The following is a 25139-nucleotide window of genomic DNA, read 5'->3' as shown; positions in this document are numbered from 1 at the left end:
CCTGGGTGCTGGGTGCAGGCAGGGGAAGGCTCCGGGTGCCCGTGAGCAGCAGCTCAGCATCGATTTGCACTCAGAGCCTGGGGTGGGAGCACTGAAAAGAAACGTGCTGTGCTCGGCGCAGCATCCCATAGCAATGGGGGCAGGGGAGCGGGGAGCTGGGCACCACCAGCCCTCCACACCCGTCCTCTTGCCAACCCTGCTGGCTTTGGTGGGGCAATCCCTGATGGATGGCCACCCAGAAACTTGTGTGTAAGGCTGGACGGGCTCCCAGCACCTTGAGGACAGCTCCTGAGCTGTCTGTATAAAACCCCAGTGCCTCCTGGTGGAACCTGCGTGCGGAGGGGGCACCAGTCCTGCTGTGCCCCGTGCCACCGAGCTGATGGGGCTGGTGGGTCTGTCCGCAGGGTACGAGGGCGTCTACTGCGAGATCAACACGGACGAGTGTGCCAGCAGCCCCTGCCTGCACAACGGCAACTGCCTGGATAAGATCAACGAGTTCCACTGCGAGTGCCCCACCGGTACGTGGCACCCAGCGGGCTGGGAACCGAGCCATCGTGTGTCCTGTGCCTGACGGTGCCAGAAATTTGGGAAAAAGGGGCTGTGCTCCCCTCTGTAGCGATGTGGGATGCTGGTGGAGAAACCTCAGGGCGAGCAGCATCGCCCCGCACGCGGACAGGAGCTTTTGGGGAGGTTTATCCCATTCCATGAGCGCCACGCAGGCGATGCTCCACCGAGCCATGGGAGAGGGGAAGGAGGATTAAACCCCTCGGCTTTGCACTTGAAAAGGCCCCCCTTTGGGAAGGAGAGGGCCGGGGTGGGGGGAGGCTGGGGAGAGAGGGGGGGGGGTCTCGCCAGCCGCTTTGAATGCGGTGTCAAAGTCACGGGGTGGAGCAGAGAATGGGGAGACGGTTAATCTGTGAAAGGAGGTTTTGAAGTTCAGAGACTTTGCTCCTCTAGAGATGTAAATAAGATGCTCTCAATGGCGGGTCGCAGCCCCGCATTCAGGGCCCCGCGCAGCCGTCCCCATGGAGACCCGGCTGGGATGTGGGGGGCCCCCCGCACACACGGGACCTGCCCCGGCACAGGGAGGGGGCGGCGGGCAGCCCCCCCGGCAGGTCTGGCCATCCACAGCACGGGGACACAACTTTCTGCCTCCATTTCAGGCTTCAACGGGCACCTGTGCCAGTTCGACATCGACGAGTGCGCCAGCACCCCCTGCAAGAATGGGGCCAAGTGCGTGGACGGCCCCAACACCTACAGCTGCGAGTGCACCGAAGGTGAGGGGTCCCCACGTCCCCTCCATGCGAGGAACAGCCCCCTCCTGCCCCCTAAAGTGCCGTGAAACCACAGCCATGAGCTATTAACGAGGAAAGTGCCCAAATCCCTGCTTCCAGCCAGCCCCGTACGGGGCGTAACGAGCGCAGCGCTAATGAGGTGCGGCCCCGCAGCACCCGTCCTGCTGCGGCAGGCGAGGGGGAAGGAAGGAAGGAAGGAATAAAGCTGCCTCTATGGGGACGCAAGGTGCAGGGGGCTCGCGGACCGAAACCCAAGGAGCCCTTGCACAGAGCGATGGCTCGAGCCCTGGTGGCAAACAGTGGCTCTTTTGTGGAGCAGCTCCCGCCAGAAATCTTCCAGCTGAATGGCCTCTAATTAGTGTCTTGCTAATGCCAAGCCCCGATGAAAAGCTGCTATGTGGGCTTGGCGGGGTCTAGTCAAAGCTGTACTTTGTCCTCGGCTCTCCACCCCCAGCCCGTCGCGGAGGGAGCCGGCCAGGAGAATAGGATCTGTCGGGGGGGTGTGTGGGGGGGTGATTATTCGGGGGTGCATGCGGCTGGCCCCCCCGCACGCTCCGGGACGAGACGCAGGGCCCCGCTCCTCAGCCGAGCTGGCTTAATGCAGGGCATTGTGCGCCCCGGGACAAAGCCCGTGAGCCAGGCTCTGAAAGGCCCCACAGCCAGGGGGGGTCCAACCCCTTGCACCCCATCCCCAGGGGGTTCCTGCTGCGCTGGTGGAGAGGGTGGGTGCTGCCCTGCACCCGCCTTGGGTGGGCAGGAGCATCCCACGACCCGATCCCACATCCTCCATCCCTCCATCGTCACCCTGCATCCTCCATCCTCACCCCACAACCTCTCCATCCTCACCCCACAACCTCTCCATCCTCACCCCGCAACCTCTCCATCCTCACCCCATAACCTCTCTATCCTCACCCCACGTCCCCCCGTCTGCCCCCAGGTTTCTCGGGCGCTCACTGCGAGATCGACATCGACGAGTGCGACCCCGACCCGTGCCACTACGGGACCTGCAAGGACAGCATCGCCTCCTTCACCTGCCTCTGCCAGCCCGGCTACACGGGCCACCGCTGCGACATCAACATCAACGAGTGCCAGAGCCAACCCTGCAAAAACGGGGGGACCTGCCAGGACAGGAACAACGCCTACAACTGCCTGTGCCTCAAGGGGACCACAGGTGAGCAAAGGGAGCGGCCGGGGCAGCCGTGCCAGCGAGGTGCCTGGTCCCATCCCCGGACAGGTTCACCGTGATGCTCGGGGAGGCCCTGGGCCACCGCCAGCAGCCACCCCGATTTTGGGGACGGCCCCGGGCAAGGGTGTCCTCGGCCAGGACGAGTTTTCCCGGTTTAACACCCGCGCCCCAGCCGGGAGCCTGGAAGCTGCCTGCGGGGGAGGCTCTTTGTTGTGGAGCGGGGAGCAGCGCGGCGGGGCCTGCCCGCGGGTTTTGGGGTTTTGTTTTGCCTCGTCAGCAGCGCCGGGGCCCCACAAGCTCCTCACGCCCCTGCTTTCCTCCTCTAGGGCCCAACTGCGAGATCAACCTGGACGACTGCGCCAGCAACCCCTGCGACTACGGCAAGTGCATCGACAAGATCAATGGCTACGAGTGCACCTGCGAGCCGGGCTACACAGGTGAGGGGAGGCACGGAGGTGGCTGCTTGCAGCCTGGCCCTAATGGGGACACGCTGGGTGACACAGGGATGGGGCGAGGAGCTATGGCACTGCTGTCCTCCAGTGGGGGATTCCTGTGGTGGGGAGCAGCCAGGGTGACCGAGGTCCCAGGGGGGCCCTGCCCGTGCACTCCCACCCCAGCCCGGACCCCCTGCGTGTCCAAATGGGCGATCCCAGCTCAAGCCAAAAATCAAAGGGGTCCCAGTGCCGGGAATTCAACTCCTGGTGCATCCACTCCCATGGGTATCGAGTTGCTGCCTTGTCTGACTGGTTTGTTTGATCACCGCTGGAAAAAGCCAGCGGCTTTGATAGCAGCAGACCCCGCCGGCTCCCCGCTCGCGGCAGCGAGGGCCGCACGGCTCTTTGTGCTCCTGCTCGCCAGGAGCCCTCAATAAAGCCTTCCTTTGTCAGCCCCGGCAGGTAGGGTTACGGGCTGAAACTGCCTCCCTTCCTTATTCCCTCCTGGACCAAAAGAGCCCATGGCACGGCCCCCTCCCACCTGCATTTAGTTAAGCCAGGAGGGCGATGCAGCGGCGTGAAATCACCCTACACCAGGGGCAGGCCTGCTCGTACCTGGCTGGCACACGTGTGCCCGGAGATCCGAGCTCTGATGGTTGCTCTCGGTGTGGCTGGGGGGGAGCCGCGTGCTCCGTGCCCCCAGGAGGCTCCTGGCATGAGGTAACACTTCACTGCCCCTTCCCAGGGCGCATGTGCAACATCAACATCGACGAGTGCGCCAGCAACCCCTGCCACAACGGGGGCACCTGCAAGGACGGCATCAACGGCTTCACTTGCCTCTGCCCCGAGGGTTTCCACGACCCCAAGTGCCTGTCCGAAGTGAACGAGTGCAACAGCAACCCCTGCATCCACGGGAGATGCCACGACGGGCTGAACGGGTAGGCTGGGGGCACGGGGGCTGCTGGGACCAGCAACGTTGGGTCAGGCCAGATCCCCAGCTTTACACTCTTAATTCTTCCCCAAAGTTACCGGTGCGATTGCGACCCGGGCTGGAGCGGGACAAACTGCGACATCAACAATAACGAGTGTGAATCCAACCCCTGCATGAACGGTGGCACCTGCAAGGACATGACCAGCGGCTACATCTGCACCTGCAGGGAAGGGTTCAGCGGTAAGGACGTGTTTGGGACAGGGGTGGGAGCCCTGGGAGATGTCACTGGGCTCCCCCAGCTTGAGCCGACAGCAGGAGGCTCCCCTCCTCCCACGAGCACGCCTCTGTCAGGGCCAGTTTTGCACCTGCATTTCTGTTTTTCTCCCTAGGACCCAACTGCCAGACCAACATCAACGAGTGTGCTTCCAACCCCTGCCTGAATCAGGGCACCTGCATCGACGACGTGGCCGGCTACACCTGCAACTGCCTCCTGCCCTACACAGGTGAGGGGGCAGCACCCCGCGCCCCCCCTGCTCACATCTCCACCTCCCCGTGCCACGGCACAGCTGGAGGAAACACCGAGGAGCTTCGGGAAGCAGCCGGGCAGAGCTTCCTCCTCCCTCCTCCTCCTCCTTTTAGGCACCGAGGTGGTGGCAGGGGCTCAGCATCACCACCGGGAGCCCTCCCCGCTGCCAGGGGGGGCCCCGTTTGCTCGCTCGCCCCGGTGCCCCTGCTGGAAAAAGCGAGGCGAGGCCGGGGGCCGGGGGGTTTCTGCTGAGCCGATTCCTGTTTGCCGTCCTCCCGCTTCCGCTCGCGCAGAGCGGCCGCTGGAGCACAATTGCAGGAAGCTCTGAGCCGTTTCCTGCCTTCGGCAGTGGCCATAGAAACCCCCGGGGGGGGTGGAAAGGGGCAGGCGGGGAGTGGAAGGCTCTGGAAAATAGCAAAGGCCAGTTCGGGAGATACTGGCTGACAGGGAAGATAAGGGTTCGGAGGGAACGTGTCCCTTGGCTGGACGTAAACAGGAAAAGCAGCTGAGAGAGGGGGGGAGCGTAAGGGGGAAAGCCACCCCAAGCAGCGCTTCCCTTCCAAAGGAAACGAGTGGCCCTTTAACGAAGCCCAGATTTCAAGTGTTTAAAAAGGCTCCTGGGGGGCCAGGGGTCACAAAGGGCTCGGGGACGGAGGAGGCAGCCCAAGGGTGGGATGGGGGCACCCAGGGCTGGCAGCATCCCCGGGGGGGGTGAACAGGGACCATGGGGACTTGGGCTACCCGTTATTTGGGAGGGGGCAGTCAGAAGCCACTTGTGCCTGCACAGGAGCCACCTGCGAGGACGTGCTGGCCCCGTGTGCCGGTGGCCCCTGCAAGAACGGCGGCGAGTGCCGGGAGTCGGAGGACTACGAGAGCTTCTCCTGCAGCTGCCCGCCCGGCTGGCAAGGTGGGCGCTGCTGCGAGGGCGCTGCCCTGCTGCGGGCTGCGGCGGGCGCTCGGGGCGAGGCACCCATCCCCGGGGATGTCCAGCAGCACCCCCGGCTCAGGGTACCCAACCCGCTGTGTCCGCAGGTCAGACGTGCGAGATCGACATCAACGAGTGCGTGAAGAGCCCCTGCCGCAACGGGGCCACGTGCCAGAACACCAACGGCAGCTACCGCTGCCTCTGCAGGGCGGGCTTCGCCGGCCGCAACTGCGACACCGACATTGACGACTGCCAGCCCAGTAAGAGCAAGGGGAGCCCCCCGGCGTCGTGGTTTTAGCCCCAGGCTTTCCCCGTACTCCTGGGGCTGGGGTCAGCCGCCCCGTGTGGGTCTGGGTCGGCCCCGTTCCTTTGGGAACGTCTCCATCCCGTCCCGATGGAGCTGCGTCAATCCGGGCCAGGTGGGAGCTGGCAGGAAGGAGGCTGGGGGGGACGGTGACGTGCAGGCAGTGAGCAAACGTGTCCCACGTGCCCTCCGCGTTCCCAGTCCCCAGCTGGGGCTGGGCTGGCCTCTGTCCCATCGCTCGGCGTGGTGGGGGGACGTGTGTGTGGGTAACACCAGGGCTGGACCCACTGCATCGTAACATGCATGACTTCTGCCATCCAGATCCGTGCCACAACGGTGGCTCCTGCTCGGACAGCGTGGGCACCTTCTTCTGCGAGTGCCTGGCCGGCTTCCGCGGCCCCAAGTGCGAGGAGGACATCAACGAGTGCGCCAGCAACCCCTGCAAGAACGGTGCCAACTGCACCGACTGCGTCAACAGCTACACCTGCACCTGCCCCTCCGGCTTCAGCGGCATCCACTGCGAGAACAACACTCCCGACTGCACCGAGAGGTACTGCCTCGTGCGAGGGGGTCCCCGCGCTGCCCTAGGGTCCCTTACGAGCCCCGTGGGTCCGTGGGGGGCTTTGGGGCTGGGGTCACGTCAGCCAGCGGCGCTGGTTCACATGGATGCGGTGTTTGTGTTCCCAGCTCCTGCTTCAACGGTGGGACCTGCGTGGATGGCATCAACACGTTCACCTGCCTCTGCCCGGCCGGCTTCACGGGCAGCTACTGCGAGCACAACATCAACGAGTGCGACTCCAAGCCCTGCCTCAACGGGGGCACCTGCCAGGACAGCTACGGGACGTACAAGTGCACGTGTCCCCAGGGATACACCGGGCTCAACTGCCAGGTAGAGGAGGCTTGGGAGGTCGTGGGCACTGCCCATGGTCCTGTCAGTCCATGCCAACCCGGGGGATTTCGGGGGTCACTGCTCTGGGTGCAGGGCTCAGTCTGTGTCCCGTAGAAGCCCTGCGGGGTCCTGACTCCATCCCTTGCTCTCCCCTTCCAGAACCTGGTGCGCTGGTGCGACTCCTCGCCCTGCAAGAACGGGGGGAAGTGCTGGCAGACCAACAACCTGTACCGCTGCGAGTGCAACAGCGGCTGGACCGGGCTCTACTGCGACGTCCCTAGCGTCTCCTGCGAGGTGGCTGCAAAGCAGCAAGGTGTGTCCCTGTCCCAGCCATGTAGGGTCTCACAGGGCTGGAGGGTCCCCCAGATCTCCCGTGCTGGGCTCCAGGTGGGGTCTCTCAGTGGGGACCACGCTCAGGTCTCTCGGTGGGGACCTTTGCACAGCACAGAGTGATCTCAGGGTTTGCTGTCCTGTGCACCCACCGCCCTGGGGCTGCATTTCCTGGTGGGACACAGTGCCAAGGGTGGCCAGGACTTGGCCCTGGGTGTCACTGAGGTCCCCGTGTCTCTCGGTGCTCTCCCCGGCAGGTATCGACGTCGCACACCTCTGCAGGAACTCGGGGCTCTGCGTGGACACCGGCAACACTCACTTCTGCCGCTGCCAGGCCGGCTACACCGGCAGCTACTGCGAGGAGCAGGTGGACGAGTGCTCCCCAAACCCCTGCCAGAACGGAGCCACCTGCACGGATTACCTGGGAGGCTACTCCTGCGAGGTGGGTGCTGGCCTCACGCAGTGCCATGGGGCAGGGTGAGGGCAGCGAGGGCTGCGTTGGGCCCTTTCTGGGGGTTGTGGTAGCTCCAGGGGCAGGAATAGAGCAGCTGTTTGTGTATCTGTGTGGCAATGGGGTGAACATCTCTGACAGCTCCCCTCTTCCCTCCTTGTAGTGCGTGGCTGGTTATCATGGAGTTAACTGCTCGGAGGAGATCAATGAGTGCTTGTCCCACCCGTGCCAGAACGGAGGAACCTGCATCGATCTCATCAATACCTACAAATGCTCCTGCCCCAGAGGAACCCAAGGTAAATTAATTCCCCAGGCTGGGGCATTAGCGGGTTGAATGCAGATATCCTCGGTATCTGCTCATTAGCTGCTCAGGCTAGCAGAAGCAAACGCACTGATAGAGGATTGTGTTTGCTCGCGAGCTTAGCCATCAAGGCCACGCAACCTTGGACACGAGCTGCACGGTGCTGCGTGCTTCCCGCCAGAGCGGTGGCTCAGACTGCCATTGAGTTGGTCAGGCTCAGCCCCTGTGCAGGGAAGGTTCGCACGAGGGACCACCGGGCACCCCGATACTGTTTGATGAGCTGTGTGGGTTGTTCCCCCATTTCTCTAGGGGTGCACTGTGAGATCAATGTGGATGACTGCAGCCCTTTCTTTGATCCTGTCACCCTGGGGCCCAAGTGCTTTAACAATGGCAAGTGCACGGATCGGGTAGGTGGCTACAGCTGCATCTGCCCCCCTGGCTTTGTAGGGGAGCGCTGCGAGGGAGACGTCAACGAGTGCCTGTCCAACCCCTGCGACGCGCGCGGCACCCAGAACTGCGTGCAGCGGGTCAATGACTACAAATGCGAGTGCCGGCCTGGCTACGCAGGTGAGCGCCGCCTCCTTGCCGCTCCCTGCGGTGCCTGGCCGCCCCGAGCACCTCGCACGCCTCCCCGCGCCCCCTTACACCCTCCTCTCTCCCTCTGCAGGGCGTCGCTGCGACACTGTGGTGGACGGCTGCAAGGGGAAGCCCTGCAGGAATGGGGGGACGTGCGCCGTGGCCAGCAACACCGGCCGTGGCTTCATCTGCAAGTGCCCCCCGGTAGGTGCCTGCTGCTCTCCAGCTCCGAGCATGTTGTATGGGCCCTGCAGGTCGCAGAGAAGGGGAATATCCATGTATCCATACTTTCCTCGTCCCCAAGGGGATGTGGTGCCTGTCAGGGAGGAGGAGGGGGCTCACCCTGTGATGCCCAGCTCTGTAGGACAGGCTCCTTGCCATCTCGTTGGTGGATGATGATTTGCACCACATAAAGGTGGAGCAGGCAGCTATGGAGAAGAGCTCCCTTCATTTTCAGGGGGATGCTCTAACGGGGTTCACATCCTAGATTATCCTTGCCCATCACTAGTTTCAGGGGAAGCACCAGCGCCGTGCCCTGGCCGGGTCTATCTGATCACCCCTGGGTTTGTGCTCAGTTTCCCTACACAGACATGGTGTAGGACACGGGACAGCATCGCTTTATTCTCACTCCCTCTGTGCCATCACCTCCCCAGGGCTTCGTGGGTGCCACCTGCGAGAACGACTCCCGAACCTGCGGGAATTTGCACTGCCTGAACGGCGGCACCTGCATCTCCATCCACAAGAGCTCCAAGTGCATGTGTGCGCCGGCCTTCACGGGGCCCGAGTGCCAGTACCCGGCCAGCAGCCCCTGCACCTCCAACCCCTGCTACAACGGGGGCACCTGCGAGTTCCTCAGCGACGCTCCCCCCTATTACCACTGCAACTGCCCCGCCAACTTCAACGGCCTCAACTGCCACATCCTCGACTTCGATTTCCAAGGTGGCTTCGGGCAGGACATCATCCCACCCAAAATCGAGGAGAAGTGCGAGATCGCGGTTTGCGCCGGCTATGCCGGCAACAAGATCTGCGACGGCAAGTGCAACAACCACGCCTGCGGCTGGGACGGGGGCGACTGCTCCCTCAACTTCAACGACCCCTGGAAGAACTGCTCGCAGTCGCTGCAGTGCTGGAAGTACTTCAACGACGGCAAGTGCGACTCCCAGTGCAACAACGCGGGCTGCCTGTACGATGGGTTCGACTGCCAGAAGTACGAAGGGCAGTGCAAGTAAGTGCCCCTCCTGCTCGTTGACCCTCTTGATTTAAAGCCTCAATCTCTCAGATCTTCGGGTTGTATCTGCTCAAGCTGCTCAGTGCGGAGCTGTTGTTGGCTCTCTTCATTCTCTTCTCCTGCACATGGGGCTGCATCTCAAGCGATCACGTTTCCCCGTGGTCTTACAGTGTTTTGTGTATCCTTTGAAGCTTTCTGTGTTTGGCTTCTCTGCCCTGGTCTGTGTCGTGCCACAAAAGTGCATTTTGCAGCTCGCAGTAGTGACACAGGGAGTTTCAGTGTAGTAAGAGCTCGGATGGAAGACCAACCACAAAACATGGTACGAAGGTCCAGGCATTTACCAAATGTTGTCTTTGGCAACAGCAGGAACTTAATCCCAGGTTTCTGGACAAATTCTGGTCTAAGTAACTATTCCATGTCCCCATGTCTTTTCTGAGTCACTGCAATTTGTCCCCGCTTTCTGGCATCTAAATCGTGACTTAACAATTTCACAGCTGCTGCCTTTCACCCCAGATGTGAATGCTTTGCAGTCCTGCATGGAACAGATCCCTTCTGTGTAAATCGCTTTCATGTTCGTTAGGATAAAGAGTATTGACCCAAAACAGAGGTCTTTGTGAAGCACAGATTATTTTCTTAGCAGGCAGGTACTATGCACAATACTTAGCCTAATTCATTCTTCTGCCTTCCTTTTTCTCCTGCCCAGCCCCCTGTATGACCAGTACTGCAAGGACCACTTCTCAGATGGTCACTGCGACCAGGGCTGCAATAATTTTGAGTGCGAATGGGATGGTCTGGACTGTGCAAACAATATGCCGGAGAAGCTTGCGGACGGCACCCTGGTGGTGGTGGTGCTGATCACCCCCGAGAACCTGAAGAACAACTCCTTCAATTTCCTGCGGGAGCTGAGCCGCGTGCTGCACACCAACGTGGTCTTCAAGAAGAACTCCAAGGGGGAGTACATGATCTTCCCCTACTACGGCAACGAGGAGGAGCTGAAGAAGCATTACATCAAGAGGTCAACAGAGGACTGGTCCGATATGTCCAGTGCTGTCATCAACAAAGTAAAGACCAGCCTCTACTCCCGGGCTGGCAGGAGGCAGAAGAGAGAGCTCGACCAGATGGACATCAGAGGGTAAGGGGCAGCAAGCGGGTTCCTTTTGCATTTTTTTTATGTGTTGATAATAGTAACACGCCATAAAGAAGAGGATGTAGGGCAGATAATTGTATTTAGACGTTGCTTTCTGTGTGAATAGAAACCGGATTTTGCTCTCGTGTGGGAAAAGCGAGCGATCGCTCAGGAATCGCTGACACAATGCTGCGCCGACTCTCACGGTTGAAGGAGTCTTGTGCATTGTTGGGAGCCGGGCTGGGCTGGGTGGGACCTGGAAGCCGAGGCTGGCCTGACCGTCTGTCTGACTGCAGGAAGTCATTAAGCTAAGCCTCAGTTTCTCCCTGGGAAATGCTTCCTAGAGCTTTGTTGTAAAGCTCAATCGCTGCAAACTGTGTTTGGAGACCTCTGGTATAAACATATAGATCTAACCTTCTCCCTCTCTGTGGGCTCAATCAAAAGTCACCAAAAGCAAAGGAGTTCGAGCAGCGAAACTGATCTGAAAGGTTTTAAGGCTCCCAGGCAGCGTGATTTAAGACACTCTGGTGTCTGGGTACTCTTAAAGCACTGCGAAGCAGAGACTCCCCCGCATTCCTGTGGATAAGGAGCCAGGCTTTGTCATGTTCAATGAGATAAATCCAATAGACCACCAGTGTGAGCTCAGGGAAGCCACGGAGAAGCGAGGAAATGGGTTCCCACCTCCTAATTCCCACTGATGGGGGGTTAAGGAGGGGAGGGAGACGGGTCTTGCCTGCCTTTCGGTGTGATCTTCGCACCTCATTTCTCATTGACCCTTCTCGCAGATCCATCGTCTACTTGGAAATTGATAACCGTCAGTGCATCCAGTCGTCTTCCCAGTGCTTCCAGAGTGCAACCGACGTGGCGGCGTTCCTGGGTGCCTTGGCCTCCCTTGGCAACCTGAACATACCCTACAAAATAGAAGCCGTTAAAAGTAAGCAGGGCTGGGCGGCTGGGGGAGAGAGCGCTGAAACCTCCCAGTCTCATCCCTATTTCGTTCTCTGTTGGCCAGCTCAGATGCCACAGCTGAGCACAGCCTGGTTTTGAAACCTTGCACCTTGTTTTTTAAGTCTGTTTTAAAAAATGATGCAAAAAAAAACCTGTTTATTTTTGCTTATTCCTGGTTTATTTCAAAATCATTATCACTATAAAAGTTTTAAAAAAAGCACAGCCCAACCGGCTCCAATCAATCAGTGACATGCAAGGAGTTGAAGTTTGTATCTTGAAAATCCCCCCTAAATCCTTTTGTCTTAACAGCTCAATGCGAGCGCAATGATTTGAAGTTTGCTAATCCTTTTCCTTAAAGGAGAAAAAAGTAAAGCTGTCTCCTGATGCAGGCTGGCTTGTGCAGCGGAGAATTTGCCGATAGTTTGCAATTCTGATTAATAGCGTATAAAATGACCTTATTTTGGGGGGGGCTGATTTAGATCAGCCTTCGGTACCTTTATTAACTAATTTTGCTTCATTTCCACTCTGTCACTGGTTTGCTATGCAGCTTAATGTCTCAGCGTCTCCTTGTGCCCCACTGTTTTTCAGGTGAAACGGCCGAGCCCACGAGGAACTCCCAGCTCTATCCTATGTACGTGGTGGTAGCTGTGCTGGTCTTGCTTGCTTTCATTGGAGTGGGAGTACTGGTATCTCGTAAGCGGCGCAGGGAGCATGGGCAGCTTTGGTTCCCAGAGGGCTTCAAAGTGACAGAGTCGAGCAAGAAGAAGCGACGAGAGCCGCTTGGGGAGGATTCTGTTGGACTGAAGTGAGTAATTTGCGTGTTAGCCTCTTAACCACAGCGGAGTGGGGCTGTCTGGGGGCTCTTCTGAGGGATCCCATCAGAGTTTTGTTCTCTAGTGCATCCTAGCATCCTAGTTGGGAGGAGAAAAATCGGGTTTCGTGTTGTTCTGCATGAGGAAAACCACGTTCTAGTGCGGAGGAGGTTTTTAAATGATTCTTGATCCATTTGCGCTTGGTAAAATATGAAAGGCGCCTTGAGGGGAACTTGCTGAAAATCTTCTTGTTGATCCTTCTGTGCGTGTGTATAAATAAGCACAGCCCGTCATGTATCAGGAGCTGAGTTTTTGCATGGTTTTATTTTTCAAGACCCCTCAAAAATGCTTCAGATGGCACACTGATGGATGACAACCAAAATGAGTGGGGTGATGAGGAGACCTTGGACACGAAGAAGTTCAGGGTAAGCTACCTGCAGGATTTCCTTGCTGTGCTGCAAGCAGTCACTCGCTCGGCTGTGGCACAGAGGGGCAGAGCACTGGGAAAGCAGCAGAACAGATTCCCCTTCAGGGCCCTGTCTGTGCTGCTCACCTCTTCCAAAAGCTGCTTTCCAAACCTGCTTGGATGGCAAACCCACCTTTGTGGCTTGCAGAATTTTCCGTGTTGCCGTTCAGCTCCCCCCTCGTGTGTTTTTTGTGTGTTTCTCGTGGTGCTCATCCCCTTTTGTCCTCCCTCAGTTCGAGGAGCAGGCGATGCTGCCTGATTCAGATGATCAGACGGACCACAGGCAGTGGACCCAACAGCACCTGGATGCCGCCGACCTCCGCATATCCTCCATGGCACCTACTCCACCGCAGGGTGAAATCGATGCAGACTGCATGGACGTCAACGTGAGAGGTCCCGGTAAGGCGGATTCCTCACCGTGGCTAATCCAAAATCCTCGTTGACTGCCTGCAGATGGGCAGTCCCAGGCAGACCTGCCCAGCTCTGTTCCTAATGCTCCTGTCCCTGCCCTCTCAGCCCCGTGTCACAGTCACTGCTCACTGCTCTGCATCGCACGATTGCTGTTCTGCATGAGAGACACCCTGCCAAATTTTGCTTTCCGTACGATCTCTTTATTCGATCACAGAGAGGGAAACCAGAGGATAGAGGAAAAGTGCCTATTAAATCCTCCAGCTTCCCTCCCTGCCACTCCGAGATTCCTCTCCTCCCACCAAACTGCACATTTAACAGTTTTCTTTTCAGGTTTTTAACTCTGATAATAGTTACTAGACTTTTAAACGATTTCAAACATTTGGTCTTCCTCGCCTCTGTGAAACTGTCTTCTCAAATACTGAAAATATTTAAGGCTGCGCTGCAGGGCGCTAAAGTTTGCTTTGAGCAACCTCCCATAGAAATTGCACCTTGCACGTTGCAGTGTGCAGGCTAGCAGATGAAACAGGAAAACCAGCGAGCGGTGAGATAACCACTAAGGAATTTCACATCCATATCAGAGGAAGGATATTCATGTTTGATGTGCAGAGCCAGTCAGGAACTCGGTCTTTACTCACCCATGAGAATAAGCATCTATTGCAGGCAGAACATCTCACTGAGCCGCCCGCATTACGGAAAGGTACAAAAAATAAATCTTTTTTTTCCCCCTGTGCTTTCCAGATGGCTTCACCCCCCTCATGATCGCCTCGTGCAGCGGAGGCGGGCTGGAGACTGGCAACAGCGAAGAGGAGGACGATGCCCCCGCCGTCATCTCGGACTTCATTTACCAAGGTGCCAGCCTGCACAATCAGACCGACCGCACGGGCGAGACCGCCCTGCACCTGGCCGCCCGCTACTCCCGCTCCGACGCTGCCAAGCGCCTCCTGGAAGCCAGCGCCGATGCAAACATCCAGGACAACATGGGCAGGACGCCTCTCCACGCGGCCGTCTCCGCCGATGCCCAAGGAGTCTTCCAGGTAACCAATCCCTTCACCTCCACCAGCGGGTTTCTGCGGAAAGTACTCGTGCTGCACGTTGGGTCAGGCATGCTGGGATCTTATCCCAGTGTCACCAGTTTGCCCCAGCAAGGTGGTGGAAGTCTGGATAACCAGAGCCACCCTAATCCCACGAGGCAGCGATCCTGGGCTGCCCTCCTGATGTGCAGCCAGGGCGGGGAGGGGATGGAATGGGAGGGACCAACCCATGGGAAAAGGGGGTTTTGGGTTCTGAGCCGTGGGTGTCTCTGCTGTCTGTCCCGCCTGACGTTTGTGCTTCCCGTGCTTCCATCCCGGTCCCGGCAGATCCTCATTAGGAACAGGGCGACCGATCTGGATGCCCGCATGCACGATGGGACCACCCCTCTGATCCTGGCTGCTCGCCTGGCTGTGGAGGGCATGCTGGAGGATCTCATCAACTGCCACGCAGACGTCAACGCCGTGGATGATCTAGGTACTGCAGGCAAACAAAACACAGTCTCGAAGAAAACGGGCTGTTTTCTGGTCCCCTTCCCTCTCGCTAACGCTCGGTGTGTTTCCTGGCCTTCCTCTGCAGGCAAGTCAGCACTGCACTGGGCAGCGGCCGTGAATAACATTGAGGCTGCAGTCGTCCTTCTGAAGAACGGAGCCAACAAGGACATGCAGAACAATAAGGTAGGGGGCTCACTGTGTTGTTCTGCTGTGACTCGAGGAGTGGTGCTCAGCTCGAGGAAGCAATGCGGGATTTGGTGTTGCGGGTGATGCTGATGTGCAGTGCTTGGTAAGGGGGTTGATGTAGTGTTAGTGTGGCCATCTCCCTGCGTGTTCTGGGGCAATCGTGGGGCTCCTGGTCTGGTATCTGTACAATGCTGTGGCTCAGCAGCATAAAAACGGGCAGCAGCAAAGCCTCAGCAGAGGAGGGGCAGTTACAGCCTCTGCACCCAGCCACATGGAGCTCAGGGAAGCGTTAGCCAGGAGAATCTGAACGCAAACCTAATCGTCTCTGCTGGGTTCCTAGGAGGAGACCCCGCTGTTCCTCGCGGCCAGAGAGGGGAGCTACGAAACGGCCAAAGTCCTCCTGGACCATTTTGCGAACCGCGACATCACGGACCACATGGACCGGCTGCCGCGGGACATCGCGCAGGAGCGCATGCACCACGACATCGTCAGGCTGCTGGACGAGTACAACCTGGTGCGGAGCCCTCCGCTGCACAACGGCCCCCTGGGGGCACCCACCCTGTCCCCACCGCTCTGCTCCCCCAACAGCTACATCGGCAACCTGAAACCCGCCGTCCAGGGCAAGAAGGCCAGGAAGCCGAGTACCAAGGGCCTGAGCTGCAACGGCAAGGATGCCAAAGACCTGAAAGCCCGGAGGAAAAAATCGCAAGATGGGAAAGGCTGCCTGCTCGACAACTCCAGCGTGCTGTCCCCCGTGGACTCCCTGGAGTCGCCCCACGGGTACCTGTCAGATGTCGCCTCTCCTCCGCTGATGACCTCTCCGTTTCAGCAGTCCCCCTCCATGCCTCTGAACCACCTGCCAGGCATGCCCGACGCCCACATGAGCATCAACCACCTCAACATGGCGGGGAAGCAGGATATGGCCATGGGAAACTCCAGCAGGATGGCCTTCGACTCGGTGCCGCCGCGTCTCTCGCACCTCCCCGTCTCCAGCCCCAGCACAGCCATGAGCAACGCCCCGATGAATTTCTCCGTCGGCGGAGCCGCCGGCCTGAACGGGCAGTGCGACTGGCTGAGCAGGCTGCAGACGGGCATGGTGCAGAACCAGTACAACCCCCTGCGGGGCAACATGCAGCCGGGGACGCACCAGCAGACGCAGAACCTGCAGCACGGCATGATGACCTCCCTGCACAACGGCTTGCCCACCACCAGCTTGTCGCAGATGATGAGCTACCAGGCCATGCCCAACACCCGGCTGGCCTCCCAGCCTCACCTGATGCAGAGCCAGCAGCTCCAGCAGCTCCAGCAGCAGCAGCTGCAGCAGCCCGGCATGCAGCCGCAGCAGCCCCCGCAGCAACCCGCGCAGCCGCCGCCGCCGCAGCAGCCGCAGCAGCATCACAGCGCCGGCTCCAACGCCAGCGGCCACCTGGGCCAAAATTTCCTCGGTACCGAGCTGAGCCAGCCCGAGCTGCAGCCGGTGAGCGGCAGCACCATGGCGGTGCACACCATCCTGCCGCAAGATTCCCAGCTGCTGCCCACCTCCCTGCCGTCCTCCCTCGCGCAGCCCATGACCACCACGCAGTTCCTCACGCCGCCCTCCCAGCACAGTTATTCCTCCCCCTTGGACAACACCCCCAGCCACCAGCTCCAGGTGCCCGACCACCCCTTCCTAACGCCCTCTCCGGAGTCTCCGGACCAGTGGTCGAGCTCCTCTCCTCACTCCAACGTGTCCGACTGGTCCGAGGGCATCTCCAGCCCCCCGACCAGCATGCAGTCGCAGCTGGGACACATCCCCGAAGCCTTCAAGTGAGACGCCGGCTTTCAGAGACGCTGCGGCGCGGGGGGAGCTGGAGAGAGATCTTTTTTTTTTCTTAACAGGACGTTGGATGCTTTTATTAAAGGATCCTTTTTAAATATGTTTTTATACGAGAATAAAAAGACAAATTAATTCTTTTTTTTTTTTTTTAGTATTTATTTATGTACTTTTTATTTTACATGGAAACACTGCCTTTTTATTTATATGTTCTATTGTTAAGAACTCAATGTGAGACACCAGTTGTGTTTCAAGAAATCAAGAAATTAGGTTTTTATAGGACATTCTCTTTTGATTGGGGGGTTCATTGTGCTGTTTTGAGAGAAAATGTTTATGTAAAGCTATAAGCAACCATTCGGGATTCTGAAATGCCATTAATTTATTTTTTTTCTCTTTCAAGTCAGAAAGAGATGTAAAAAAGAAAAGAATTGACTAAAAATACCACTCCTTTTGGGGAAGAAAATTTAAGCATGGACAGATTTTTAAAATGTACTTTAAAATGTTTCCTTTGCTGTTATATCTGAGAGGACATTTTATGGTACCAGTCATGAATCTTTGTTTAAATTTCAGTATTATATAGTTGTATATTTGCCTTGGTAATAGAAATTTTTGTTCTCTCTCTTTTTATATATATATATAAAAATATATTTAAATGATTTTTATGATCTAAAAAAAAAAATAAATAAATCAGGATTATGGACCTGTAAGAACAGGATCTAGGCTTAAAAACAAAACAAACAAACAACCTTACATAACACGAACACTGTTCCCCACCAAAAAGAAGAGTATCTGCCAAACTTTCTAAGACAGCAAACCCATAACTATGGAGTGTATACCAAACCCATAGCTGTGGAGTTTATACACAAAGGAGACTTAATTTTACTTTGAATATCTTTACTGTGTTTTCTTTTCTTGTTGATGTTGTTGAGTTTGCATTTGAGGAACTGTTTAAGAAATAAATGCCAATATAAACTTGTAAACCGCATCCTTATTTTAAGGATGGCCTGCCTGTTTTAAAGAAGGCGTGTCGATTAATGCAGACAACCTGAGCGAGACTCCCAAGCATTACAGCGCTGCCACCACCCCGTGCTCGCCCGTGCCCCCGGCTCCCTGGCTGGGTTTTGGGCGAGGGGCACGGCCGGGTGTCGCGGGACGCCGGGCTGTCGAAGCAGGGGGCGAGGACAGCACAGCTGAGCCTGTGCTCTGAAACGTTAACATTTTGTTCTTGTTAGTCTGGAGTGATGCATCTTTTTTGATATTGATGTGCACTCGGTCTGTGTATCATGTAAAATATAGTATAAGCCTGTGGCAGATTTAATGTTTGTAAATATGTTTTTTTTTTAAAGAAAAGGTGGATTTTGTTTCAAAAATCTAAATGAGCAAGTCTTAAATATATCATAAATATATCACCTTATAGAGGTGTTGGAATATCACTCGCTCGGGTGCGAAGGTAAGCAGACACCCTCCGACTAGACACGTGTATGGGACAGGCAAATAGAGTGCAGTTAATCCAGAAAACCTAAGAAATGGGTTCCTTTTCCTCCTTCCTTTTTATTAGAACGCCAAATAAAACTGATATTTCTCAAGGCACAAAGCTTTGTTGAGCACTCATCTTAGTAACATTTCAGACCACTGTTATTGTGACATCCCTAAAATGAGTGATAAAACATCACGTGGTGTTGAATCTTCCTATGTTTTATAAACTAGAGTGTAGTTTAAGAAAAGATATCTTCTGTAATAAAGTTATCTACATGCAAAGTTGTAGTTTGCAAAAATGATGTATTTTTTTTTGGTTAACTGATTTGCAATAAATGGTGCTTCTCAGCATCTAGATTTTACTAAAACTGGAACTTAGTGTTTTTGTTACGAATCGACTGAAATCTGGGCTTGATACCCGCTGTCCTTCAGTACCGCAGGGCTGTCTCGGCACAAAGAACTGGCACTTTCCTGATGTTGTTCTCCAAGTTACAGCTCAGAGAGGGCCTTTGGTCAATGAAATTTTCTCATCTCGTGCCAAACTCTGGTGGATGTGTGAAGTGTGGTGTGAGCAGGGCAGGAGGGGCTCTGCGAGGCACTTGGCCTCCAGATCCTTTGCAGTGCTGCTGCTGCCTCTGCCATTAGGTCAGGATCCCAAAGGGCTAACACTGAAAATGTTTCATGTATCTTCACGTGCATGCCAAGCACTCTCCGTCACTTAAAATCATTGTCTCCTGATGGCTAGCAGCAGATTTTCAGGATAACTCTCCAGCTGATGGGAGAAGGGTAAAGCACGGCCACATGCCTTTAATTATTTGGGGTCTCTAGAAACACATCCCTCTAGGAGTGGTGATAAGAATTACGTATCGTGCTTCCTACTTCACACACAGCTGAGCATGTGGCTGAGCTCTCAAATGTGGTTGCTTGCACAGACACAGACTGGAGGCATCTGAAGACTTGGCTGAGGGGAAGCAGCACCAGAGCACGAGTCCTGCGCTCAGTGCACGAAGCCCGTCACGCAGTAACGCTGAGCTTCCTGCACTCGGATCTTTAAGGCAATTTATTTCAATCTTTTCTCTTTCCCCCAGGGAGTCTGTATTCCAAATGCAACTGCAACATCCCCAAATACCCGGACATAAATAGCCGAGCCGCAGCCCTCCTCCCAAAGCAGATAAGCCCGGTACCCCTGGAATGCTGCTGGTATTTTCCACTCGGCAGCCGGGGAGGAAGCGGGCATGTGTGTACACGTACCAAATGCCCAGCCCCAGATGGATTCAGGGCCTTCAGACATTTGCTGTACAGCAGGTCAGAAGTCCTAGCAGACCCCTTTTTGCCCTAGTGTCCCCTGCCAGACTGCAGAAGCTACACCAGCTGCTGCAGCAACTGCTCGTGCCCCCAGCATCTATCCGTACCAATGCAGGCTTCAGTGAGCTTGGGTTTCTTTGCCAGTCCCAGGCACCCCACAGCATTTTACACACCATCCAGCACCAGTGAATTTTGGATTTAAGGGGTGCGATCTGGGATACACATCCCAGAGTTCGTGTCCTTAGCCATCAGCAAGCGTGGCAGGCCTTGGGGTTGGCAGCGAGACCAGGGCCCATGAGGCATTAGTGAGACTTTCTCCTGCCCCTGCTCCTGTCTGCATGTAACGCTCTGGTCTCTCGTGGTCAAGGCAGGAATTTGGCCTGGAACAGGTATGAAAAGGGGCTATAAGGATATGCAAAAAGTGGCATCATGAGAGGCAGCTGAAAACGTGGCTCGTTTAAAGAAGTGAGGTGGCTGCACAGCCTGTGGAATCTGTGAGGGTCAGTCAGGGGGATGTCACGAGGGAAGAGAAGGCTAAATGCAGCAAATGTTGCTGAAAGGGGCCAAAGGAAATGGTCTGCATTGGCACGTGAATATATACTAATAAATTGGCCACAAAATAATTCAAACTAGAAGTCAGAGAAGGCTTCCACAGAGAAAGTTTTTCTCCCCACACACTTAGGGCTTTCCCACAAACTCTCTATCCAGGAGGCTTTGCATTTCTCCAGCCCCCTCCAACCAACTCGTGCTGTCCGACCACAATCTCAAGCCCTTGTGTCAGTAAAGAAGCCAGGAGCTGAATCCCAATCCCTCATGTCAACAGAAGATGCCGAGAGATGAGTGGGTTGTGGTGTGCACGGTTGTTTTAGGATTCCAGGTAAAAAAGGCTGAGAAACACTAAAATTATATCCCATGCCAAGGGAAGAGTTCAGAAGTGTTTGCATAAAACAAGATTAGAACCGAGCTATTCCAATGGTACGCATGTTGTTGCTATGAGGGTGCATCTGAACTATTTATTTACATGCTGGAGGGCTTTTTTTTTTTTTTTAAATATCTTTGTTTTCATTATTCCTGCTCAATTAGATGGGACATTTAGAAATTGCTACTCTGTATTGCTTTTACCTCCAGGCTATTGGTGTTTGCTCAGACAGTTGCTAACAGCTGCTCGAACCCTGATTGCTGAATTGTTACTGCAGCTCAAATCACCCCCTGAAGAATGCACAAAAGGAGCCAAATTCATCTAAGGTGTAGCCTCTCGAATTACACATCGGTTAATGTGGTTGGGGTAGCCTGAATAAGCACAGCAACTAAACCAGTAAGTAAATAAAACTCAGCTTGTCCGAGTTGGCTAACCTGATACAGATTACCAATACTCATAACAGAAACTCTCCTTTAGACGTTGTTCCTGTTTCTAAACTCAGAAAAATCATTTTAATAGGAAGCTCCCTGGGGTGGTGCTGTGTTTACGGTTGCCTGCAAGCCGAAGGCAGAATTATCAGAACTTCATGGCAAAAGGTCGGTCTCGCTTCTGCTGTACCCCAAGGAAGATGACGAAGGGGGACAGAAAGGTGTGTACTGCCCTCTTCCCTTCAACATATCTTTATATTTGCAGCATGTCACTCAAGTCCAGAGCTGGCTGCGTTTGCTGAAGTACAGCAAATAAGTTAGTTTTTACCTCTTTGTGGTAAAAAGGGATTAAATGCCTTCATGTGACAATTCTTTACAGTCACATATTTAACAGGAGAACAGCAAAGGTGAGGTCCGTCATTAGTACTGAATTGTGTGTCTATAAGAGGGTTAGATAGGGTTACATTAGATATATAATGTAAATATCTAGCTATAGATACAGGTGTAAGCTGATGATGGTATTTAGAAAATACGTATATATTTAAAAAGTCAATCAGGCTAATTAAAATTGTAGTTCTTCAGATGACACCTGTTGTGGAAGATATCAAGGGGACACCAGGGCTTTATCTGCAATTCATGCCTGTGTAGGGAAATTGTATTTGACAAGCTGGTTTATAAGAATGTTCCTACAAAAGAGGGAGATGAAAGGCACTTTAAAAATCACAGCACTGCCTCTGGTTCCCACACCAGCATCAAAGTGCTGCTTCCCCTGCCTGGACTGAGCTTTGAGGATATTACCCTGCTTTAATGATCAAGCGTGCAGAAACAGCTCCTGCACTGATAATGACCCTTGATTAAGATGTTTGTTTAGGTCATTTGTATTTTCCCCTCCAGGGCCTGTTGTTCGGCGTGGAGTGCGACAATATGGGCACAGCGACCACTGCTTGTGTACAAACTCTGCTAAATGAGAGACCGGTCTCACACGTGAACAATGCCACCCCAAAAACGCTTTGTGTTCCCATGAAACGGGCCCTCAGAGCCGCACTGCAACACAAAGGAGAGTCGAGTAAAATCTCTAGGCTTGCACACAGCCGTTTGATATTATGCTCCCGTCTTATCTGAAATAAAAGAACACTGAATATGCTTTTGCAAAGTGCTTTTTTAAGTCTTTTATTTAATGCAGCACAGAGGTGGCTACGTGCACAGGGCTGGACTTTGGCATCTGTGACACCACTGACTTCGGACGCTTGTCCACCCATCCTCCACGCACCCCCACAATTAACATCCCTCTGCATAATTAAGCAGGCTTCACAGATTAAATCCACGTTATCCGTGAGGCCGGGACCTCGAGGAGGTGAAGGAGGGAGGCGTTTTCTTGATTTGCCTCTTTCTCCCCCAAAACACCTTCGGGTGCTTCAGCAGGCCTCGGGGCGGGAGGCAGCGTGAGGAAACCCTGGGCAGAGCCGGAGCTGTGTGGGCAAGGAGGGAGGGAAGGAGGAGGGCCAGGAGGAAGGGAAAAAGGGAAGCCAGGAGGGAAAAAGGCCACGAGAGGAGGCCCGACCGCAGCCCTTTATCCCGCCCTGGCGGCCGCCTTCAGCACCGCAGCCTCCTGAGGGGGGATCACAGCAAATCCCAGCCCACAGGGGCCGGGCTCAGCTCGGGCTTCATGAGGGAGAAGGGAGGAGACCCCCGTGGCCAAAACCAGGCGGAGCGGGGCTTGAGGGCGGCGAAAACCCTTCGCACCCCTCGGCCGCGCTGCGAGCCGCCCCAGCCGGGATTCGAACCCGCGACCTCCCTCCCCGCAGCCGCGTTGCGCTTGCGCCGAGCCACGGCGCGGCGGGGCGGGGCTTAGCGGAGCCGCTCCCGCCCTCAGAACCCGGCGCGTGCGCGCGCCCCGCCTCGCCCCGCCCCGCGCCAACCGGTTCGGCGTCACCGCGCGTGCGCGGCGGGACACGTCAGCACCGGCGGCGGAAGCGGGGGGCCGGATGTGCCAAGATGGCGGCCGGGGGGGCCGCGGCCGCGCTGAGGGGGGGCGGAGGCGCCCGGCGCTGAGGGGGCTCCGGCGGCGGCAGCGGCTGGCGGCAGGTACAGGGGGAGGCCGCTGAGGGGGAGGTTTAAAGGGAGCACGGGGCCGGGAGAGGGGGCTGTGCCCGCCGGGGTCCCGCTCGAGGCGGTCGTTACCGGGTGCCGGTCGTGGCGAGGCGCTTCTCGTCAGGCTGAGGCGGGTTTTAGTTTCCCTACAGGCGAATTGCGCAGGGCTGAGCGCTCCGCGGGCGGCGGCTGGCGCTGACTCGGTGGCACGGGCCCTAAAATGCTGGGGTAGGAGCGAGGGGCTCGGGGAGGTGCTGGCGTTGTGGGTTTCTGCCAGCTTCAAGTCGTATTTTCTGTGTTTTTGGGCTCTTCTCACAGCACAGCGTTATCACCTGTAGGGCCCGCTTATCGGAAAGCTGGCAGGGAGCAGGCAGCACTGCTGAAGGTACAAAACACCCCCAGCCCATCCACCTGCCTGCTGTGTGCAGCTGCCTGCGGTGGGAAAAATAAACCCATGGCCCAAATGCTGGTTTTGTACAAGCTGCGTATCCCAGCTATCCGTGTCTGTGGCACTGCAGTGCTTTGTTCTGTTTATTCCTTTCCTTTTTGTTAGGAATATCTGAGTGTATTTGTTGTTTGGTATAGGCACTTGTGTGCACAATCATTTGTATACAACCATGTGTACACATACAAACACGTATAGACAAACGTAAGAATTAACGTTAGCACTCTGTAACCTGCATACGTCTTCTTGTTTAAGAGTAACTTATTTGGCATAAATACATGGAGATGGTATTAAACAAATTTCCCCCAATTATTGCTTCATGTAGGTAGGTTCTCACAGAGGAGTTAAAGCCCATCGCAACCACAGAGCCTGTCAGGTGGGGCTTATTGCTGGCCCTGTCCTGAGGGCAGCTCTCCTTGGTTTTGTTTTTTTTTTTTTCCTTTTTGGCCCAAATTTTCTTGACGTGGTTGGAAGTACCGTCTGCAGTCATTGTTTGTAGTGACTGATGTCTGGCAGGCTGCTCTGTATTACCCATTAATAAACCTTTAGAAAGTTAAGAATTTCCAAACCAGATAAGGCAAAGAGTTGGATTGTTCTTCAGTTATGTAATTATTACTCACTTACACGAATTAGCCTTTCTGTTAATACTGGAGGCAGGGAGGGTCAGTGTCTAGGAGCTGATATCTCCTGTTTAAACTACCTGACACGGTCACGTTCGTTTTATTTAATTCTTCAAATCCTGCATACTTCTAGTACAGTGTGCAACCTGTTAATATTAACTTCTGTAAGGAGTCTGATGCCCTCGTATTGAACCTCTGTAACGTGATGTTAGAGGTCTCGTTATAGGAGTTGCAAGGCAGCACTTAAACACAGAACTTTATGCTGACTCTAATTAGCTAATTACTAGCCCAGGCTATTACGAGAGTGGGGCCAACATCAAATGTGGAAGTGGGCATTTAAGTTACAAAACAGCTGGCCTTTGTGCTCAACGGCCTCACATAATTCTTGTATTAATAACCGAACTGTTTGGTAAATATTGACCTTCTGTTCAGCGAGGTTAGTGCTTTCCAGGAGGGAACCATCTCTGCAGGTGATTTTATTACCTTTTTTTCTTCCCAATTTGCAATGTGTTGTATAAAGGTGCTAGTTTATTTAGAGGGAGGGGACAGGAGTTTTTCAGTTAAGCTAACACACAGAACATGACAAACAATAAATGGGGGTGTCCAGCACAGCTTTAGAGATGTCCCTGGGGTTTCCTAAGCGTGTGGAAACTGAGGGAGGTGACTGAGCAGGGTTTCTTGGTGTCATCGTGGTTGGCAGTAATCATGCACAGCTGGAAAATCTTCGCCTTGGTGTCAGTAAAGGAGAAATGATTGCACAGCACTAAAACTCCTCTGTAAGTATTCCTTGAGACGAATTCAACAGGCAGCTGTGGTTTAAAAAAAATAAATACAAATGTAAGTAATGCATGAAAAAAAGCTTTCTGTTCAGTGATTTTCTGTTGAAATCTGCTTCTGGTCCCATTTCCCATTTTAATAAAAGAAAAGGTTTAACGCGTTTATGAAGTCTAAGCTTAAGAATTGACACAGTCAATCAAGGCTATGAAATATATGAACACGGAGGAGAAATTGAGAGACCCAGTCCCTGCTGACTGATGTTTCTGGTGCCCTGAAAGAGGAGCCTCGATAACAAATCAGGCTGCTGGGCTCTCAGTGATGAGCAGAAGAGGTTAAGCTGTACTGATTTGGAAAAAAATCTACATAGACTGAGCTGTGTGTGCTAGCCAGAATGCTTTTACAGGAGTTTTTTCTTTG

General features: G+C 55.0%; 1 protein-coding gene across 2 annotated transcripts in view; it reads left to right on the top strand.

Moving 5' to 3' along the window:
- The window catches only part of NOTCH1 (notch receptor 1), a 38955-nt gene extending 20450 nt beyond the window's left edge, over positions 1-18505 (top strand). Inside the window, exons 9-34 of one of the 2 annotated variants that reach the window (XM_084494589.1) lie at positions 405-518; positions 1164-1277; positions 2233-2466; positions 2808-2918; positions 3661-3853; positions 3941-4086; positions 4236-4349; positions 5160-5279; positions 5405-5557; positions 5923-6151; positions 6289-6490; positions 6650-6803; positions 7078-7262; positions 7435-7567; positions 7882-8139; positions 8240-8352; positions 8802-9373; positions 10080-10508; positions 11288-11436; positions 12039-12255; positions 12597-12687; positions 12962-13127; positions 13878-14173; positions 14498-14645; positions 14748-14845; positions 15189-18505. In XM_084494589.1, coding sequence (XP_084350715.1) covers positions 405-518; positions 1164-1277; positions 2233-2466; positions 2808-2918; positions 3661-3853; positions 3941-4086; positions 4236-4349; positions 5160-5279; positions 5405-5557; positions 5923-6151; positions 6289-6490; positions 6650-6803; positions 7078-7262; positions 7435-7567; positions 7882-8139; positions 8240-8352; positions 8802-9373; positions 10080-10508; positions 11288-11436; positions 12039-12255; positions 12597-12687; positions 12962-13127; positions 13878-14173; positions 14498-14645; positions 14748-14845; positions 15189-16658 — 6209 coding nt within the window. In that variant the 3' untranslated portion in view covers positions 16659-18505. The remainder of the gene's footprint in view (positions 1-404; positions 519-1163; positions 1278-2232; positions 2467-2807; positions 2919-3660; positions 3854-3940; positions 4087-4235; positions 4350-5159; positions 5280-5404; positions 5558-5922; positions 6152-6288; positions 6491-6649; positions 6804-7077; positions 7263-7434; positions 7568-7881; positions 8140-8239; positions 8353-8801; positions 9374-10079; positions 10509-11287; positions 11437-12038; positions 12256-12596; positions 12688-12961; positions 13128-13877; positions 14174-14497; positions 14646-14747; positions 14846-15188) is intronic. The other variant, XM_084494590.1, reaches the window with a different exon arrangement.
- Positions 18506-25139: the final 6634 nt, after the last annotated feature.

Source organism: Aythya ferina (assembly GCF_964211825.1).
Source record: "Aythya ferina genome assembly, chromosome: 20".
Lineage (NCBI taxonomy): Eukaryota > Metazoa > Chordata > Aves > Anseriformes > Anatidae > Aythya > Aythya ferina.
Note: the sequence above shows the minus strand (reverse complement) of the source record. Positions and strands in the feature narration are given on the sequence as shown.